Source organism: Stomoxys calcitrans, chromosome 5 (genome assembly GCF_963082655.1).
Source record: "Stomoxys calcitrans chromosome 5, idStoCalc2.1, whole genome shotgun sequence".
Taxonomy (NCBI): Eukaryota; Metazoa; Arthropoda; class Insecta; order Diptera; family Muscidae; genus Stomoxys; species Stomoxys calcitrans.
In genome coordinates, this window is record NC_081556.1 from 135,802,747 (window position 1) to 135,823,834 (window position 21,088).

General features: G+C 37.1%; 1 protein-coding gene across 1 annotated transcript in view; it reads right to left on the reverse strand.

Moving 5' to 3' along the window:
* LOC106088921 (rho GTPase-activating protein conundrum) overlaps positions 1-21,088 on the reverse strand; it is a 279,060-nt gene that overhangs the window by 20,674 nt on the left and 237,298 nt on the right. Inside the window, exons 5-6 of the mRNA XM_059370538.1 lie at positions 9,419-9,899; positions 6,050-6,117 (exon numbers count right to left, since the gene is read on the reverse strand). Coding sequence (XP_059226521.1) covers positions 6,050-6,117; positions 9,419-9,572 — 222 coding nt within the window. The 5' untranslated portion in view covers positions 9,573-9,899. The remainder of the gene's footprint in view (positions 1-6,049; positions 6,118-9,418; positions 9,900-21,088) is intronic.

Below are 21,088 nucleotides of genomic sequence, written 5' to 3' on the forward strand. Positions count from 1 at the left end.
TAATTGCGCCCTCTAGAGGCTCAAAATGTGAAATCGGAAGATTGGCTTATATGGGAGCTAAATGAGGTAATGAACCGATTTGGACCATATTAGACACAGTTGTTGGAAGCCAAACCGAAACATCACGAGCAAAATTTCAGCCAAATCGGATAAGCATTGCGCCCTCAAGAGGTTCAAGAAGTCAAATTGGGAGATTGGTTTACTTTACAGCTGTATCAGAAAATGGACCGATTTTGACCATGCTTGACCAGGCTCAAGAAGACAAATTGGTAGATCGGCTTACATGGCAGCTATATTAGGTAATGCACCGATTTTGACCATGCTTAGCACAGTTGCTGGAAGTCAAAACAAAACATTCCGGCACAATTTCAGCCAAATCGGATAAGTGTTGCGCCCTCTAGAGGCTCAAGATGTCAAATTGGGAGATCGCTATAGTAGATAATGCACCCATTTTGACCATACTTAGCACAGTTGCTGGGAGTCAAAACAAAACATACCGGCAAAATTTCAGCCAAATCGGATAAGTATTGCGCCCTCTAGAGGCTCAAGAATTTAAATTGGAAGATCGGCTTACATGGCAGCTATATTAGGTAATGCACCGATTTTGACCATACTTAGCACAGTTGATGGAAGCCAAAACAAAACATTCCGGCATAATTTCAGCCAAATCGGATAAGTATTGCGACCTCTAGAGGCTCAAGAAGTCAAATTAGGAGATCGGCTTACATGGCAGCTATATTAGGTAATGAACCGATTTTGACCATGCTTAGCATAGTTGCTGGAAGTCAAAACAAAAAATCCCGGCAAATTTCAGCCAAATCGGATAAGTGTTGCACCCTCCATAGGCTCAAGAAATCAAATCGGAAAATCGGTTTATATGGTAGCTATATCAGGTTATCAACAAATTTGAACCATAATTGACGCATTTATTGGAAATCAGAGCAAAACATCACGTTCAAAATTTCAGCCATATCGGATAAGTGTTGCGCCCTCTAGATGCTCAAGAAATTGAATTGCGAAATCGGTTTATATGACAGCTTTATCAAGTAATGGACCAATTTTGACCAAACTCAGCACAGTTGTTGAAAGTCAAGACAAAACATTCCGGGCAAAATTTCAGCCAAATTGGATAAGTGTTGCGCCCTCTAGAGGCTCATAAAATGAAATCGGAAAATCGGTTTATATGGTAGCTATATCAGGTTATGAACCAATTTGAAGCATACTTCACGCAGTTGTTGAAGCGCAGAACGCACAAAACATCACGAGCAAAATTTCACCCAAATGGGATAAGTGTTGCGCCCTCTAGAGGCTCAAGACATAAAATCGGAAAATCGGTTTATATGGGAGCTATATCAGATAATGGACCGATTTTGACCATGACTGGAAGTGAAACCAAAAAATCGCGTTCTAAATTTCAGCCATATTGGATAAGTGTTACGCCCTCTAGAGGCTCAAGAAGTCAAATCGGGAGATCGGTTTATATTGGAGCTATATTAGGCAATGGAAAGAATTGGACCATTGGACATACCATATTTCCTTAATAGAACGATTTCGATATCTGACGAGATCAAATACTTATTAGCGATCTTGAACAGGAAACAGAATTGGAATGGACACATTTAAGAGCATAGCGAGAAGGCTCACAGATGTTGGGCACTATGCAGACGGGTCGTGGGCTCGAAATGGGGCTTGAATGCGAGGATAGTCCACTCGCTCTGAAGAAACGTAATTAGATCAATATTTACATACGCCACAGTAATTTGGTGAACTGCGATGGAAAAAAAATGCAACGTGGGGTTAATACAACATTCAGAGAATATGTTGTCTTGGCATAAGCGGAGCGATAAGGACCATGCTCACTAGGCACTGGAGCCTATGTAAATATCCAACCCCTAGACATACAGATTAAGTGTGAGACACCTACAGCGGCTATGAGACTAAAGACGATGAGAGAATGGATTGAGAGTAGGTCATGCTATCGCGGTACAATCGAGACGACGATAGGAAACCTGTATGGAATAGAAGAGGTTTCCGATCGAATATCTAAGATGACACTAGAGGTCGAGTGCGTGACACCTCTGTCAAAGGCACAGTCTTGGATTGACGAACCTTTGGTATTGCTATCTGGAAGATCATGCTACACAAATGTATCTGGGGGTCTATACTGAGAACCCAGGGACTGAGGTCTGTTTTCGACTACTTGACAATAATTAATGCAAGAACGTAGAGTGTGAACATCTTTAAAGATAGTCAACTAGCCATCAGAGCAATAATAACCAAGACTGTAAGGTCACGAACAGTCTTGGAGTATATGAGGAAGATTAACGCCTTATCTACGGATGACAAGATCCGCATTGTTTGGGTGCCCGGCCACAGTGCAGTATGGGGGAATGAAAGAGCTGACGATTTGAAAATGAAGGCCATAGGACTGCCGTCAATAAACTTGATTAACTCGTAGCTTTTCGGGGCGACGCAGTCTATGTTAAGGGCGTGAGCGACGAACGCGCATATAACACTGAGGAACAGCGAAACGACCGGTAGGACAACGAAAATCGTATGGGGAGATTCGGATTCGGCTCTACAGGAGCATGGTTTGACCAACACTTACATACACTTTAATAATATGGAGATAAAGATGGAGATAGAGAACATGTTGTCTTGGCATTAGAGGGGCGCTAAGGACCACGCTCACTAGAGTACTTTGTATAATTCAATTGTGGGTGTTTACATTGCGAACCCAGGGAATGAGATCTATTTCCGGCTGGCTGAGCATAATATGATCTGCGGTGGTATGTTGTTAATGTGAGGACGAATAGTATCTACATAATTACGGACAGCAAACTGGTCATTGGGGTCACGAACATTCTTGGAGTGTACAAAGGAGATTAAAACCTCGTTTACGCTAGAGCTCAAATCCTCTTGATTTGAGATAATCTCCATAATCCGTTTGCACTACGATTCATGGGATTTGTATTTGTCAACAGGGATATTTTGGACAGTGTTTTTATTGTGGTCAGCATTCAGTGATCACCATACACGAGGTTTGCCTTTTATATTTCAGGTAGGGAACACAAAAACAAATATTAATCATGGAAAATCGATTTATTGTTTTTCAAAATATTTCCCATTAAGATCTATAAAATTTTGCATGCGTTTGAACCAATTTTCGAAGCACTTTTGCCACTCTAATTGTGGAATCTCCAAAAGATGCATTCTGAACGCATCAATCGCTTCTTCAGCTGTCGAAAAACGTTGATCTCTCATTATATTTTTTACGTAAGGGAATAAAAAGAAGTCATACCTGCCACCATAGCGCAGAGGTTGGCATGTCTCCTTATGACGCTGAACGCCTGGGTTCGAATCTTGGCGAGATCATCAGAAAAAATGTTTAGCGGTGGTTTTCCCCACCTAATGCTGGCAACATTTGTGAGGTACAATGCCATGTAAACTTCTCTTCAAAGAGGTTACGCACTGTGGCACGCCGTTCGGACTCCGCTATAAAATGGAGACCCCTTAACATTGAGCTTAAACTTGAATCGGACTGCCCCTGTTCCTTGTTCATGGGCAAAATTTGCAATTTGCGTACCTGCCAAGTCAGGATGACTTTTTTTTATTCTCAAAATGCAGTTGTTTCGTGTTTTTGGAGCATTTATTTCGACCAATAGACATGAGCCCTTTCTTTAACGATTGACAAATTGTGTGGTATTCAACGCGAACACATTTTTTGACTGTCAAATTTTCATTAAATATTATATGTATGCTAGTCCCACTAATGCTTAAGGTTGCCACAATCTCACGATAGGTCACATGACTATCTTGCAATATCAGTTGGCGCACAGCATTAATGGTTCTACGAACAACAACTGATTTTGGACGACCTTCACGAAACTCATCTTGGAGTGAACTACGACCTCGCTTGAATTCACCATACCATCGACAAAACACTGGTCCTTGATGGAGCTTCATCGCCAAAAATTGATTTAAGTTCATCGATGCACTGCTGTTGAGTTAATCCACGCCGAAAGTTGTAAAAACTATTGGCAGGAAAATTTTCGCAATTTAATTCCATTTTTTGGGCGAGATAAATCTTTTAAGTTACTGTAAAAAACACAAATAGCGCTCGTATGCAAAAAAACGTTCTGAGTACATATAACCTCAAAAATGTCAAGCTTTACGATAAAGCTGTCAGTTGGCAAATTGCAACACAAGGGTTGTCAAATTCCGAAATATAAAAGGCAACCCTCGTAGTAGTATATATCATTATTGCAATGTTGAAATAATTTACTTTTATTTTAGACAACAATATTTTCATTCCATCAATGAATCTCGCTTCTTTCATTTAATGAAACCATGAAATGACAAAATTTACAGTTATGAAACTTTACATTGCATTAATGAAAAAACTTCCTTGTATTTATGAAAATGTTCATTGAATTAATGAAAACACACTAATGAATACACTGCACTAATCAGTGTAGGATGCAATTTTCAATCTTTCATCAACTGAAAGGCTTAAAGGGAGTCTTAACTAAGAATACTAATCATACTAAACCCTCGCAGTAGTATATATCATTATAGAAATATTCAAATAATTTACTTTTACTTAAGATAACAATATTTTCATTTCATCAATGAATTCCGCTTCATTCATTTAATGAAACCATGAAATGACAAAATTTACAGTAATGAAACTTTTCATTGCATTAATGAAAAAATTCTTTATATTTATGAATACTTTCATAGAATTAATGAAAACACACTATTGAAACGCCATCCACTGATGTGATGAAGCACTTTCCTTTCAGTGTAGGATGCAATTTTCCATCTTTCATTAACTGAAAGGCTTAAAGGGAATCTTAACTAAGAATACTAATCATACTAAACCCTCGAAGTAGTATATATCATTATAGCAATATTAAAATAATTTACTTTTATTTAAGACAACGATATTTTCATTCCATCAATGAATTCCGCTTCATTCATTTAATGAAACCATGAAATGACAAAATTTACAGTAATGAAACTTTTCATTGCATTAATGAAAAAATTCTTTATGTTTATGAAAACTTTCATTGAATTAATGAAAACACACTATTGCAACGCCATCCACTGATGTGATGAAGCATTTTCCTTTCAGTGTAGGATGCAATTTTCCATCTTTCATCATCTGAAAGGGAGTCTTAACTAAGAATACTAATCATACAAGCAGTAGTTTTTGGATATGCAACCATTTTTTTATCTTCTAATCTAGGGATTTACCCTTTTCCCTCTCCTTTAATTGCTCGGAGTAGTGCTAAAACTGGCCTACTAGTGAACTCACTATATCGTTAGACTGCTTTGGCAAAACTGCCTATGCTTTCTTTTGCCTTTAAGGACATCTTAAATTAAATTTAAGACAGCGTAGTCACATAAATGTTATTAAATATCTTCAAAAACATCGAATTTGTTTATTTCCTTTATATTTTCAAAAATTGTTAACCCACAAAAATATGGCCAGCCTTAAGAATTTATCATCTCATATTTAAATAACAATCACATAATCATTAAAATGAAACTTGGTCAAGTGGTTTTTAAGTACTAATATTTTTTTCAAAACAGTATGCTCTTAACGATAGACTCACTAACTTATCTTTAATGTGTAATCAAATTCTAACATAAATTTAATTTTAACTCCATTACATTCCATTCCACTATGTAGTATAGTAAACTAATCTCAATGGCGCAAGACATGCAAGTCAAAATTTTATGACTACTTGGACATAAAGTTTGTTAAACTACAAACAAACGCTCCTCTACTAATAGGCCCGCAAAGTCATTAGCTACAAATTGTCCCATATCAGGCAGGGGGGAACTTTTAAAATTTTTTCAAAAGAATTTATGTCTAGCAATCACTTTTTTGTCTCATCTATTGGTGTCAATGAATTTTCATGCATTTAGCAAAGTTTTTTTTTTATTTTAGTTTAAGAGTCACAAGGAGGCCTTTATGGCTCCATACAAGATGACCATAAATTGTAAAGTAATTTGGCCAAGACCATAGATAGATACATACCTGCTCAAATGGTTTGGTTAATTGTGGAAAACCAGCAGAAATTAGCCATTCAGCTTCAAATTCGCCCTCTGGAAAAATGTGATAAAGAAAGAGAGAGAGAAAGACATGTTTAAAATACAAATAAGATTTTAATTGCTAATTAAATTGTCTTCCAAAGATGCGAGGGGTGGTAGTAAAATTACCCGATAAGTCCTTGAAAATTGGAAAAATTTGCAAACATAAAGGTAAGGTATTGGAGAGGAGATTTCTCCTATGCTTAAAATTAAAAAAAAAAAAATTTTTGATAAAATTGCTAAGCAAAATTAAATTTGCAAAAAAAAGTAAAACGGAGTTTAGTTCGGCCGGGCCGAACTTTGGATACCCACCCCGTCGGCTATATACGTAAATCACCTTTCATCAAAACCCGGTGAAAATTGCATACCTTATGTCCCATAGCAGTTATAACGAATTATGTTCCGATTTGGACCAACTACTAATAAGTACAAGTCTTTGTTCAATTGTGCATAACAAAATATTCGCCTTTTGAGTAGCTATATATAAAAATAAACCGATCTGAACCATATACAACATAGATGTCGAAAAACCTAACATAAGTCACTGTGTCAAATTTCAGTGATATCGGATTATAAATGCGCTTTTTATGGGGCCAAGACTTTAAATCGAGATATGGGTCTATATGGCAGCTAAATGCAAATCTTGATCGATCTAGATCAAATTGCAGAAATATGTAGAGGGGCTTAACTTAACTCTCTATCCCTAATTTCGGCAACATTGGACAATAAATGAGCCTTTTATGGGCCCAAAACATTAAATCAGGAGATCGATCTTTATGGCAGCTATGTCCAAATCTGGACCGATCTGAGCCAAATTGAAGAAGGATGTCCAAGGTCCTAACACAACTCACTGTCCCAAATTTCGGCGACATCGGACAACAAATGCGCCTTTTACGGCCTCAAAACCTAAAACCGAGAGATCGGTCTATATGGCAGCTATATCCAAATATGAACCGATCTGTGCATATTGCAGAAGTATGTCAAGGGTCTTAACTTAACTCACTGTCCCAAATTTCGGCGACATAGGACAATAAATGCGTCTTTTATGGTCCAAAAACCTTAAATCGAGAGATCGGTCTATATGGCAGCTATATCCAAATCTGTTGCGATTAAAGCCAAATTGAAGAAAGATGTTGAAGGGCCTAACACAACTCACTGTCCCAAATTTCAGCAAAATCGAATAATAAATGTGTCTTTTATGGGCTCAAGACCCTAAATCGGCGGATCGGTCTATATGGCAGCTATATCCGAATCTGGACCGATCCAGGCCAAATTATCGAAGGATTTCGAAGAGCCTAACACAACTCACTGTTCCAAATTTTAGCTAAATCAGATAATATATGTGGCTTTTATGGGCCTAAGACCCTAAATCGGCGGATCGGTCTATATGACAGCTATAACCAAATCTGGACCGATCCGGGCCAAATTAACGAAGGATGTCGAAGGGCCTAACACAACTCACTGTCCCAAATTTCAGCAAAATCGGAAAAAAATGTGGCTTTTATTGGCCTAAGACCCTAAATCGGCGGATCGATCTATGTGGGGGCTATATCAAGATATAGTCCGATATAGTCCATCTTCGAACTTAACCTGCTTATGGACAAAAAATGAATCTGTTCAAAGTTTCAGCTCAATATCTCCATGTTTAAAGACTGTGGCGTGATTTCAGACGGACGGACATGTCTAGATAGTCTTAGATTTTTAAGTTGATCAAGAAGAATCCTTTTATGCCAAGACGTAAACATTGGCGGTTTGCATTTACATCGAGGGGGCGTTTAATTATGTGCGGACCGACACATTGATCCAATCCTTAAGACCGGGTGGACCGGGTCCTTAGAGACTGGATAAACCATATGCTAAGAAACAGGTGGATAACTTGCGGGTTCCATGACATAAATATACGGGTGAAAGTGGCACAGGGCAATCCACAAGGGGGCATTTTATCGCCACTCCTTTGGGTGACTACCATAAATAACCTATTACGGATGCTGACTGGGGAGGGATTTGAACCCGTCTGCTATGCAGGCGATGTCATAATACTTCTAAGAGGTAGGGATTCGAACCAGCTATGCAGAAGGGCCGAAAGGGTCTTGCATATGGCATATGACTGGGTTAGACCCAGGGGTCTCAATGTTAACCCAGAGAAGGCTGAAATATGCCTGTTCACGAGGAAGACGAAGGTGTGCCAATTTGACGCATCACGTTTCCTCAATAAAACGATTTCGATATCTGACAAGGTCAAATACTTACTCTTGGATAGGAAACTTAATTGGAAGCGTCACATTCAGGAGCATACTAAGAAGGCTCACAGATGTTCAGCACTATGTAGACGGGCCGTAGGTTCGATATGGGGCCTTAATCCGAGGATAGTCCACTGGCTCATCAGGAGCCTGATTAGACCAATACATACTTACGCCTCAGTAGTTTGATGGACTGAAAAAGTGCAATGTTAGGACCATACAACGGGTAGAACATGTTGTCTTGGCATAGGCGGAGCGATGAGAAATTCGCCCACTGGGGCACTGGAAACTATTCTCGATATCCGATCGATTGACATACAGATTAAAAGTGAGGCAGCCACTGCGGCTTTGAGACTTAAGGCAATGGGAGAATGGTTTGAGAATGGGAGCAGCTCATACCATCGCGGTATTATCAAGGCGACGATAGAAAATCTAAAAGGAAGGGAAGAGGTTTCCCATCGGATACCTGAGACGACACTTGGGGCAGTGTTGCCAGTGGCACAGTCTTGGACTGACGGAACCCTAGAATTGTCATCTGGCAGATCATGTTACACGGATGGATCAAAGCTAGAGGACAGAGTGGACCTGGGGTTTTGCTTTAAGAACCCAGGGACTGAGGTCTGTTTTAGACTGCCTGACCATAACACGGTCCTGCAGGCGGAGATCGATTCCAGTATCCCTGAAATGTGTGGGGTAGTTCCTAGTCTCACAAGCTCATCCGCTTGACAATTCCCTGGCCCCAGAACAGTTGAACAGTGGCCCAGCACCCAGAACAGTTGAATTTTGAACTGTTCAGCCATCTCGTTGAGAGATCTGCGACAGTCGAGGGCGGTTTTTGTGTTCAGAAATACGTCGGCTAACCTAACCTCATTAAAAAATTGTACAAAAAATTTCCTCGAAAATCAAAATCATATGAAAATGTTCTGGAAAATTTTTCTGCGAAAAACAAATTTAATTTTTTTTTTTATTTTTTATATTCTAGTAAAACATTTTCCATTTTTCACATCTACACATCAGCTATTTTTCTCACCACCCTCGTATCTTTCATAAGTAAACTCCATCAAATCCTTACTTACCTTCATATTGTATTTCCGGCTCATTATGCGGTGAATGTGTATGTAGTAGATATTCATTGAGGAACTCACTGTAATCCTGATCGGAGGTATTGTCCAAAGATGTATTACTGCTCATTTTGTTGCTCATTTTACTGATATTGGGAAAATATGGCATTGGATTTTTATTTAAGACGATAATGAATGTAGAAATGGGTATTAGACTAAGGCTGAAGCCAATTCAGTTTTAGTGCTACTTTTTCTTTTGGAGTTTTTAATTACAAACGAATATCACTTGGAGGATATTTAGCAATAAAAATGCCGCCTCTCTTCCAAAAAAAAAGGAGGAAGACTAAAGTTGATGCGCTCGTAAAAGGTAATGGAAAAGCAAACTATGGTTGCTTCAAACCAAAACAGTAGCGCCCAATGTGTGGTCAGTAAATATAAAAACAATCAGCTAATGAAGCATATCAGCTGGTTATAAATATTGATGACATTTTGGTATCTGTAAAGAAGAATGAAAAAGGGAAAAAGTTAATATCAATGAAAAATATTAATACATTTAAGTAAGAATGAGAACATGTGAATAGTTAAAAAAAGATATCAAATTATTATAACCCTGAGACTTGTATTGTTTATCTAATGACTAACAATTGCATAATGCATTCTTTTAAATAGATAATAACCCTACAGCTTGATAGTATATGGTCATATGGGCTTTCGTTATAGATAGCTGGTCATTTTCATTCACTCACACTTGAACATATTATCTAACAATTTATGGATGTTTAAAAAAGAAACTAAATCAATTAAGAGGATACAGTGTGTCATATGAGTATGTAATAAATACTTTTTATTAATAGTTTTGTTATGTAGGTCACCAGTGCTACTACACTGTAATGTGTAATGCGCAACAGGTTACACTCGAAGAATATTAACAGTTAAAATATAGTTTTTGAAAGTACAAAGAATGTAGATGTTTAAAAAAAAAGCAATGAGCAGTTTTTTTTAGTCAGACTAGGAAACAAACAAGCAAAACCGTGCTAGGCTGGTCGAATCTTGGGAATCCACAAACATGGATTCTGTCCAAAAAAAACATTAAATTTGGCCGGGCCAAACTTGGGGACCTAACACCTCGAGTATATATAAAAAATATTTTTTTTTTAACCTGGTGAAATATACACCATTATGAACCTGCAGCAGCTATATCGACAATTGGTCCGATATAGACCGAACTCGCCGCAATTCACCGTTCAAATTTCAACAAAATCGGGAGATCGATTTGTATGGCAGCTGTATCCACATATCGGGAGATCGATAACTCAGGATATCGATGTATCGGGAGATCGATTTGTATGGCAGCTGTATCCACATATGATCCTATCTGCATTATATTCAGGGAAGATGTGTAAGGGTTTAACTCAGCTAAGTGTATTTAATTTCAGCAAAATCGTAGAGTAGGTAAGCTATTTATGGGTAGAAGACCTATCATCAGGAGATCGGTCTATATGGGGACTATACCCAAAAATGGTCAGTGAAATCGGGCAATAAATGTGGCTTTTATGGGCCTGAGACTTTAACTCAGGATATCGGTGAATATGGCGGTTGTATTAAGAACAATTTCCATTTTTACCATATTCAGCACAGATATAGGAGATCTAAACACAAATCATTGTGCCAAATTTCAGCCAAATCGGGTAATAAACACAGCTTTTAGGGGCCTAAGGTTTCAAATCGTGAGATCGGTTTATATGAGGGCTATATCAAGATAAAGATCCAATTAACCATCTTCAAAATTAACTGGCCTATGGACGAAAAAAGGAACCTGTGTAAAGTTTCAGCTCAATGTCTTAATTTTTTAAGACTTTAGCGAGACTTCAGTAGATAGGTAGACAGACGGACAGGCATAGTTTTATCGTCTAAGACTTATACGACGATCAAGAATATATTTACCTAAGTTTGTCCCACCTTATAAAAGGGGATTTTTTTTGCAAAGAAGCAAGGGCATATCCTTAAATACGAAGTACTGTGACGATCGGTTAACGATAACCAGTGCCGACATTACGTTCAAAGTTGATTGTAGTGATTTCTATGAAATCCAAATAAGTATTTTGGCCCCACCATAAAATTGACCAACAAATGAAATATTTACGTGTTAAATAAAACAAGTAACAGCATGCTTAGTTCGGCCGGACCGAATCCTACATACCCTCCTCCATGGATAATATTTGTCAAATTCTTTGGCCTAAAACTCCTTATAGACAAAAAAAGCATAATGAATAATAATTGCCAGCTATTCCAACTAAACCAAGATTGCACTAACTTGGTTTGGCTGTTAAAGACCAAAGTGGAATTCAGTACCTAAAATTTCAGCCAAATCGGATACGAATTGCTCCCTATAGTGGATCAAGAAAAAAAATTGGGAGCTCTGTTTATATGGCATTTATATCAGGTTATAGACCGATTCAGGCCATATTTAACACGTATTTTAAAGGTCATACAGTCGTTGTGGCAAATTTCAGCCAAATCGGATAAGAATTGATCCCTCTAGAGGCTCATGAAGTGCAATCGGGAGATCGGTTTACATGGGAACTACATCAGGTTGTAAACCGACGTAGGCTATACTTGTTGCAGATGTTGATGGTAAAGCCAAAACACCTCATGCGAAATTTCAGCCAAATCGGATAATAATTGCGCCCTCTAGAGGCTCACGTAGTCAAGATCAGAGATCGGTTTATATGAGAGCTACATAAGGTTATGAATCGATTTGACTTGGCGCAGATGTTAGAAGTTGGCAGATGTTAAAAGTTAGAACAAAACACTGCATGCAAAATTTCAGCCAAATTGGATAACAATTGCGCCCTCTATCGGCTGCATTGTCAAGGATTAGATATCGGTTTATATGGAAGCATTATCAGGTTATGAACCGATTTGAACCATTCAGTTATTGATGGTTAATCCAAAACACTTCACGCAAAATTTCATCTAAATCGGATAATGATTGCGCCCTCTATCGGATCAAAAAGTCAAGATCCGAGATCGGTTTATTTGGGAGCTATATCAGGGTTTTGACTGCTTTGGACCTTACTTGGCATACTTGGAGTTTTTGGAAGTCAAAATAAAACAGTTGGTGCAAAATTTTATTCAAATCGAATAAGAATTGCGCCCTCTAGAGGCTTAAAAAGTCAAAATCCGATATCGGTTCATAAGGCAGCTATACCAAAACATCGGCTGATTTGGCCCATTTACAATTCATAAAGATCAGCAGTAATAAGAAGTATTTATGCAAAATTTGAATCACCTATCATTACTCCTTCGAAAGTTAACGTGCTTTTGGCAGACAGACGGAAGTATGGACATGGCTAAATGAACTAAAAATGTCAAGACGATCACAAATTTATATACTTTGTTGGGTCTCAGATCAATATTTCGATGTTACAAATGTAATGACTAGATAAGTATACCACCATCTTATGGTGGTGGCTATAAAATCCGTATCAGTCTGTCCACGTATTCTTCCTGTAACGTTTGTCCGTCTGTCTTTTTTTATTGTATTCAAGGTGGAGATCGCATCTTCCATCAAATCATCTCGAAATTTTCCACATATTACTTTTATAGCCCAAAGGCATGGGTTATGAATTTTGGCAAACATCGGATCAGATTTTTTGTAAGATGTAATTGGTATAATTTTCAACCGGTTTGGACGCAATTTGATATGAAATGTTTTATTATCAGGATTTCCAAAGATGGCGCTACAGTATGATTAAAACTCTTCTTTCTTTTAAGTTTAATCTCTGACGCTTTCATTTCGCATACTATTTTCTATTTCATGACAAACAATATTCTTCGAGCGTATACTAACAACATAAGTCTGCTATAGACTTCTAACTAACTTCAATGTTATTCAACTATCATGTATTTACTGTTTATGCCGCATTTCCGTTTTATAAATCACTTATTTGTGTGGCTGCCGTTAATGTTGACTCAACACCAATCATTAGGCCAGCAAGAGTTATACAGGGCAGTAACATGGAGTGCGAGCATTTTCGATGCGTTTACAAAATCACAATGGCAAGCGTTTCTAATTGATTAATATTTTTCGTTTATTATAGTTTCATCGCATATTAGCTGGCGGTACCATCGAAATTTTCAAAAAATTGAAAAAAAAACTTGTCTCCAATATGATAGCGTGATTGCATGAGCGAATGATTGACTGAATGACAGCCATTGCCAGCTGGGCAACATTGAATGTAATGACCACACCATTTGTTGAAGGAGGCTATAAAGCGAGACAACAGGTCGACCGACCTGCCGATCAAACACTGCAACAATTATCACAATTAACGCTATGCCATTGTGTCTCATTGTGTGTTGAATCAATAAAATCAACGAATAAAAAAACGGCTGCTTCTATTGTTTAATAAATTGCAGTCATTAAATATTTTGATATCCACTGAGAAACATCAAGGTGGTGGTAGGAGTGGTTTTTAGAAGATAGAGCTATAATCAATTGAAGATTTTTGTAAATAACAAGCTAGAGGTACAGCCTTCAAAAGCCCTAATAAGGGCTCTTCAATTTACAAGGGCTTTTTCCAACAGATGACGGAAGCCTGATATACTTAGGTATTGATGTGAGAGTGGAATATTAGAAAGGCAACCACAAAAAATTTAGTACATCGACGTAGGCTTACTGTTGACACCGAAAGGAAAAGTATTACCAAAAGTGTTCTCTTCGTTACCATACGGTATTAATAGTGAATTAGCCCTACTCCTGAAGAAATTGTCACGATTATCTTAATTTCTAGTTTTAAGGACATTTTCGCATAGCAAAATTTTGCGATAAAATTTTTGTTCTAATTTTGAGTACATTTGCTGGGAAAACAAACTTTGAGGGAATTATATCGGTTAGTTAAATGTGAGAACTATTTTGAGTACATTGCTTCGACGATCTTAATTCCTAATTTTAAGGAAATTTTCCAATTTGAAAAAATTTGAGATCTAATTTTGGGCACATTTTCTCAGTTTCGAGGACATTTTCTCAAAACATAGATCACAAACATTTTCAGATCTTATTTTTAGGACATATTTAGAGAAAACTAAGCTTTGACGAAATCATCTCAGATAATCCAATGTGAGTGGTAGTTTTGAGGATATTGCCTCGATTATCTTACAATGCCAATTTTGAGGAAATTTTTTCAAAGCTAAACTTGGAGGTCTAATTTTGGGGACATTTTCCCAAAACATAAATCTCAAACATTTGCAGGTTAATTTTGAGATATGTTTAAGGAAAACTAAGTTTTGACGAAACATATCAGATAATCTAATGTGAGTGGTAGTTTTGAGGATATTGCTTCGAATATATTACAACGCCAATTTTGAGGACAATTTCTCAAAGCTAAACTTTGAGGTCTAATTTTGGGGACATTTTCTCAGTTTTGAGAACATTTTCTTCAAACATAGATTTCAATCATTTTCTGGTTTAATTTTGAGGACATGTTTAAGGAAAACTAATTTTGACGAAACATATCAGATAATCTAATGTGAGTGGTAGTTTTGAGGAAATTGCCTCGATTATCTTACAATGCCAATTTTGAGGACATTTTCTCAAAGCTAAACTTTGAGGTCTAATTTTGGGGGCATTTTCTCAGTTTTGAGGACATATTCTTAAAACATAGACTTTAAAAATTTTCAATTCTAATTTTGAGGACATATTTATGAACTAAGCTTTGACGAAAACATCTCAAATAATCCAATGTGAGTGGTAGTTTTGAAGACATTGCCTCGATTTGAAAATTTCTCAAAACATAGACTTTTAGGTCTAATATTGGGGCCATTTTCTCAGTTTTGAGGACATTTTCTCAAAGCTAAACTTTGAGGTCTAATATTGGGGCCATTTTCTCAGTTTTGAGGACATTTTCTTAAAACATAGACTTTGAGGTCTAATTTTGGGGACATTTTCTAAATTTTTGAGGATATTTTCTTTCAAAATAGACTTAAACACTTTTCTGGTCTAATTTTGAGGACATATTTAAGGAAAACTAAACTTTGACGAAATTATCTCAGATAATTCAATGTGAGTGGTAGTTTGAGGACATTGCCTCGATTATCTTACAATGCCAATTTTGAGTACACTTTCTCAAAGCCAAACCTTGAGGTATTATTTTGGGGTCGTTTTTCATGTAAACCATACCATAGTGAAATCATTTCAGAAAATCCAATGTGAGAACTTGTTGTATGGTTGTTGCTCGATTATCTAATTTTCCCAATTTTTGGGTACATTTTTTAATTGAATCAAACTTAACGAGTAAAAATTTAGTTTGAAAATCATTTTTCCTTGTAAATATTTAAAATTTTCAGGTTTTTTTTCTAAAATAAAATTTTTCCAACTATTGTAATATTCTTGAATTTCATATACAATTACAAAAATAATATCAATAGAGATGAATGTTTCCAATTTTTATTGAAGTTTTCCTGCTACAACACCAACCGCCATTACCCAATACCAGGTCACTCATATATTTCACCTCAATAATACAAAAAAAACGCATTTATATGTGGCAATGGCTTAACGTTCACATTTTGATTTGTTACGACACTTCAACAATAGAATCGAAATAAATATAAAAAAAATTACAAAAATAATAAAAAAAATGCTGAAACCAACAAATCATTACATGCTGTTTTCCATTGGCAATTGGGATTTCGTCAAAAAAAAAACAATATAAAAATTTTGAAATCTTTTTGTTTTTCGTTATTTAATGGAGGGATGTTGTCATAGTTGTTGTTCTGGTCGGTTTGTTGCAATTATGGGTAATTGATTGGTGGTGTTTGTTGTGTGGTTGCCTGTTATTTCAACATGAGCCCCCCCCCCCCCCCCACTCTACGACGTAAATACTGAAATTTCTACTGAAACTTGAATATGGTTTCTTTAGAGCTAGCTCCATGTTGGCTGACTGCCTGGCTGGGTTGTTATTTGGTGTTCCTTCTAATGGGGCTACTACATACGATACATAGATGTGGCAATTTTTGTATGGGATTGTACTATTGTGGTTGCACCTTTTGCTTCGTCAGTGGCTCAAAAATTTGTTTTGCACATAATTGTCATTGTAATTTTTATTAGGTGTTGTTGTTGCTGTTTCTGTTTTTACTTCTGTAATGTGTTTTAAATTTAAGCTTCGAAAAAAATAGCTGGCAATTTTTTGTAATTGCAGGAACGTGTCATTGAACGTGTTGGGCTATATTGAAAATTGCGAATGGGAAAATTTAAAAAATTTTTAAGATATTTAACAGCATGACAAGGTGTTAGTTTGAGGTGTTGTAAGTGATATTAGAAAATCAATATGCATTCTATAAACTCCGTTACTACAACCGATATTTTGTTATTCCAAGTAGGGAACAAGTTTGCGCTTGTCTGATTGTCACAATCATGATAGCGGTCGAACGGTTAAAGCTAGCCCATTGAAATTTTGCACAGATTCTTCATAATGTAAGTCGTAAGGGTATATCAAATGGGCCATATCGGTTCAAAAATGGATATAGCTGCCATATAATGTGGTCCTTCGACTTGACTTCTTGAGCCCTTATGATTCTATTGGGTTGAAATTTTGCACATAGTGTTCTGTTTGGACTTCCAGCAATTAAGTACGGCCCAAATCAGTCTATAACCTAGTACAGCTTTCATATAAACCAATCTCTCGATTTTATGGTTTCAATATGCTTTAATTGTTGCCCGTTTTGGCTGAAATTTATTACATAGAGCAAATTTATGCTTTACAACATACTTGATTTTGTGAATATTTTTGGCAGAATCCTTGATGGTTTATAAAATAAAAATGTTCAACAAATGTTCTAAAAAAGTTCTGTCCAAATTTTTCTAAAAAAACAGAATTTTTAAAAGTTTTGTGTGCGCTACATTTTTGAAAAATATAATATTCTAAATAATAAAATTTTGTCACAGTCAACTCTTCTTCATCATGGTAAAGTACACGGACAAAATACGTTTGCAAATCATAAAAATTTACTATCGAAATTTTGCAGTCGGTGAGCGCTACTTTGAGAGCGTCATCGTCGCAAAATTATCTTCAGTGACAAGGCTCATTTTTGGCTTAATGGGTTCGTCAATAAGCAAAATATGCGTTATTGGCCCCTTTGTTCATGCGCTTCACGAATCACACTTTATCTACAAAAAATTGCTATTTAGTGCGGTTTGCATGGCGGCAACGTTATTGGGCCATACTTCTTTGTTGACAATAATTTTGGGGTGGGAATTGACCTCAAATTTTTATATAAGTTTCGTATTCTTCTTTTAAATACCTTTCGTTGAAGTCCCATGTTGTCCCGATGGGCCCACATTTCTGAATGGGTTGGCTCCCTGGGACTTGACCTCAAATTACAAACAAAAAAAATTTCGTAGTTTAGTTCCAAATACCTTTCGTTTGATACCCACACTGACCCACTCGGTAAACGTGCCATGTGTGGGCAGTTTTGAGGGGTGAGGTGGGCTCTCTGACACTTGGGGTCAAATTGTTATATCAAATTCGTACTATACTCATAAATACTTTTAATTTGATACCCATATTGACCCAATTGGTAAACATGTCCGTTTTGGGGTGGGCCGTTCCCCCATATAATTTTACCCCAAAAGTTTTATACCAATATCATGTTTTTGGGTTACCATAAGGATGCAAACCAGATTTTACTAAAATCGATCCAACTATCTCCTTTTTTGGAAATTGGGGTTAGGGGGAGGGTCTGCTCCACCTTTTCTAACAACTGTGTCAAGTATGGTTCAAATCGGCCCATAACCTGATATAGCTGTCATATAAACCGATCTTGGGTCTTGACTTCTTGAGCCTCTAGAGAGCGCAATTCATATCCGATTGGAATGAAATTGTGCGCGACGTGATTTGTTATGATATCCAACAACTGTGCCAAGTATGGTTCAAATCGGTCCATAACCTGATATAGCTGTCATATAAACCTATCTTGGGTTTTGACTTCTTGGGCCTCTAGAGTGCGCAATTCTTATCCGATTGGAATGAAATTTTGCCCGACGCGTTTTGTTATGATATCCAACTATAGTGTCAAGTATGGTTCAAATCGGTTCATAACCTGATGTAGCTGCCATATAAACCGATCTGGGATCTTGACTTCTTGAGCCTCTAGAGGTCGCAATTATTATCCGATTTGCCTGAAATTTTGTACGACGGATCCTCTCATGACCATCAACATACGTGTTATATTACGGTTTGAATCGGTCTATAGCCCGATACAGCTCCCATATAAATCGTTCTCTCTATTTTACTTCTTGAGCCCCCAAAGGACGCAATTCTTCTCGAATTGGCTGACATTTTACACATGTCTCCAACATATAATATAATTGTGGTCCAAACCGGACCATTTCTTGATATCGCTCTAAGAGCAGATCAAATCTTTTCTTATATCCTTTTTCGCCTAAGAAGAGATGCCGGGAAAAGAACTCGACAAATGCGATCCATGGTCGAGGGTATATAAGATTCGGCCCGGCCGAACTTAGCACGTTTTTGTTTTATTTTTTTTATTTATTTTACTTATTTTTATTTTATTTCATTGTATTTTATTTTATTTTGTTTTAGTTTACTTTTATTTTATTTTTTATTATTTTCGGCACAAAACGGACTTTTCAGGCCTGCTGGTCTGAAATTGCCAACATTTAGCTATTACAGCGCAACTATGGCCTTTCTAACTGAAAAATTGACTTCACAGTTAGCAGACTGTGTTTTCCATAATCGGCAGACCTTTTTCTATGAGAGCTCTATAAAATTGTTGCCAAATTCAACTTAACTAAAGCTCCTTACAACTTTACAGCCAACACAAATAATCAATTGACTCAGTTATAAAGAAATGGAAGCTGTTTATTTAAATGCCATTTCGCTTGTCCACCACTCTTCACTGTCCTGCTGTCTACCAGAGTAAGTATTTCTCTGTGATGTACAGGAAATCCATAGATTTTGAAATTATATCGGGTGCCGATATTCGTGTTACTACAAGACAACATAACTGTCGTGGTACACATAACAAATGATAGACCATAATTTTTCTTATAGGGGAGCGCACAGCACTCTTCTTTGGCAAAACTATCATAGTGGTCGGTCGAATGGCAATTTTTGCTGTTTTTGCTTTCTTCTCCCAATCAAAAACAAAAATGCAATTCCAGTATTAATGACCACAAGGCGGTTGCAACTCACATGAAATCTAAACTGAGGCAATGGCCAAACCTGTGTTGCTTTACGAATGGCGAAGTATCGTTTTTCCGATATCTTTGTAAATTTTTTTTTATTTCGCTTACTCTTCAAATAGTCATCAATTTCAAATGGCGTTATATGTCCATGTCTGAAAAGCTTTCGTTCGTTGATTTGTTTGCCTTTTTTTCCGATATGCGACAATGATCAGTTTTAAATTACCATTGGGGCACTTGAGCGGGCAGTGTGTGCACACCTAGGACGTCATCGACAACTGCGACTACGATGACTCCACCTGACTTGGTGTGTTTGTTGTTGCCTCCTCACTTTTATTGCCGATAAGTACTGGGAATCTTTGAAAAATTATGGTTCATTTGTTTTTTTAATTAGAGAACCGCATGAGGAAATACAAAATGTGTGTGTGTGTGTTATTTGTTGTACAAGATGCTCAAATCGTAATGATCATACAGACATATTAATAAATATTGGCTTAAAGTGACATCTATACTTGGCTGAAAAATAGCTAACGGTAGATGCTAAGCGATAAAGTGTTAAGATAGATTTTTTCAAATTAACCGTTACCACAAAGAGCATGGACAAAAGTCGTCTTTTTAGGGAGATTATAATTTGTATACCCACCACGGGTAGGATAGGGGGTATATTCATTTAGTCATTCCGTTTGCAACACATCGAAATATCAATTTCCGACCCTACAAAGTGTAGGTATTTCGGATCGTCGTAAAATTTGAAGACGATTTAACGATGTCCCTTTGTCTGCCCGTCCGTCCGTCTGTTGTAATCACTCTACAGCCTTCAAAAATTGAGTTATTGAGCTGAAATTTGGCACAGATACGTCTTTATACCCACCACTGAAGGATGGGGGTATATACATTTTGTCATTCCGTTTGCAACACATCGAAATATCCATTTCCGACCCTATAAAGTATATACATTCTTGATCAGCGTAAAAATCGACATGTCCGTCCGTCTGTCTGTTGAAATCGCGCTACAGTCTTTAAAAATGGAGATATTGAGCTGAAACTTTGCATAGATTCTTTTTTGGCCATAAGCAGGTTAAGTTTGAAGATGGGCTATATCAGACTCTATCTTGATATAGCCCCCATATAGACCGATCCGCCGATTTAGGGTCTTAGGCCCATAAAAGCCACATTTATTATCTGATTTTACTGAAATTTGAGACAGCGAGTTATGTCAGGCCCTTCGACATCCTTCTTCAATTTGGCCCAGATCGGTCCAGATTTGGATATAGGTGCCATATAGACCGATCTCTCGATTTAAGGTTTTGGGCCCATAAAAGGCGCATTTATTCTCCGATGTCGCGGAAGTTTGGGACAGTGAGTTAGGTTAAGCCCACCGACGTACTTCTGCAATATGACACAGATCGGTCCAGATTTGGACATAGCTGCCATATTGACCGATCCGCCGATTTAGGGTCTTAGGCCCATAAAAGCCA